General features: G+C 41.9%; 1 protein-coding gene across 1 annotated transcript in view; it reads left to right on the plus strand.

Annotated features, from left to right (window-relative positions):
• The window catches only part of LOC106510774 (semaphorin-5B), a gene marked incomplete at both ends in the record, with an annotated part of 17,176 nt that extends 16,540 nt beyond the window's left edge, over positions 1 to 636 (plus strand). Inside the window, 2 exon segments of the mRNA XM_013999493.1 lie at positions 140 to 347; positions 429 to 636. Of these exon segments, the coding sequence (XP_013854947.1) occupies positions 140 to 347; positions 429 to 636 (416 nt within the window).
• Between the last annotated feature and the right edge of the window lie 185 nt (positions 637 to 821).

Genomic DNA, 821 nt, shown 5'->3' on the forward strand with positions numbered 1-821 from the left:
CTAAACTAACTAAACTAACTAAACTAAACTAAACTTAAGTAAACGTAACACAAATAAGCCTTACCGTATATGATTTTACCTCCTTCGAGGTTTGAAGCCAGTCAGTATGACATGTGCTGTACCTATTGTTCCTTCACAGTGTGGAACAATAGATGACAAAGGTCCCAACGAGGGTTTGACAGAGCGCAGCCTTCAGGACGCACAGAGACTTTACCTGATGAATGATGTGGTCCAACCAGAGTCTGTGGATCCGCTGGTCATGCAGGATGATGTTCGCTTCTCCAACCTTGTTGTGGACATTGTTCAGGGAATGAACACTCTTTATCATGTCATGTACATCAGCACAGGTTTGTAAAGAGGCAGAGCCCTAGTCATTTGAGTGCTTTATAACTGACATTACCTATTGTCTTTTTATTTGCTTCTATTAGAATACGGGTCCATCCTGAAAGCACTGGCAACACCTAATAAGAAGCTGCAGGGCTGCTACCTGGAGGAAATGGAGCTCTTCCCACCTGGTGTGAGAGAACCAATCTTGAGCCTGCAGATCCTGCACAGTGAAAGGTCGCTGTTTGTTGGTCTCAACAACAAGGTCTTAAAGATCCCACTGGAGAGGTGTTCTACTTACAAAACTGAGATGTGAGTAAAGGATCAAACCTTAACATCAAAATGCTTTTCCTGTCATGAACACTAATTTAAAAAGTCAGACAATGTTTCACTTGTGTCAGCATCAGGAACATTCATATTGCTATAAACATTGTTGCATGTCTTTTTGTAAGAAGTGAAGGCCAGACACTTGTGGGCTGCTGTTTGTAAAGTTATAC

The sequence above is a fragment of the Austrofundulus limnaeus genome, unplaced genomic scaffold (assembly GCF_001266775.1).
Source record: "Austrofundulus limnaeus strain Quisiro unplaced genomic scaffold, Austrofundulus_limnaeus-1.0 Scaffold2310, whole genome shotgun sequence".
NCBI classification, from domain to species: Eukaryota; Metazoa; Chordata; class Actinopteri; order Cyprinodontiformes; family Rivulidae; genus Austrofundulus; species Austrofundulus limnaeus.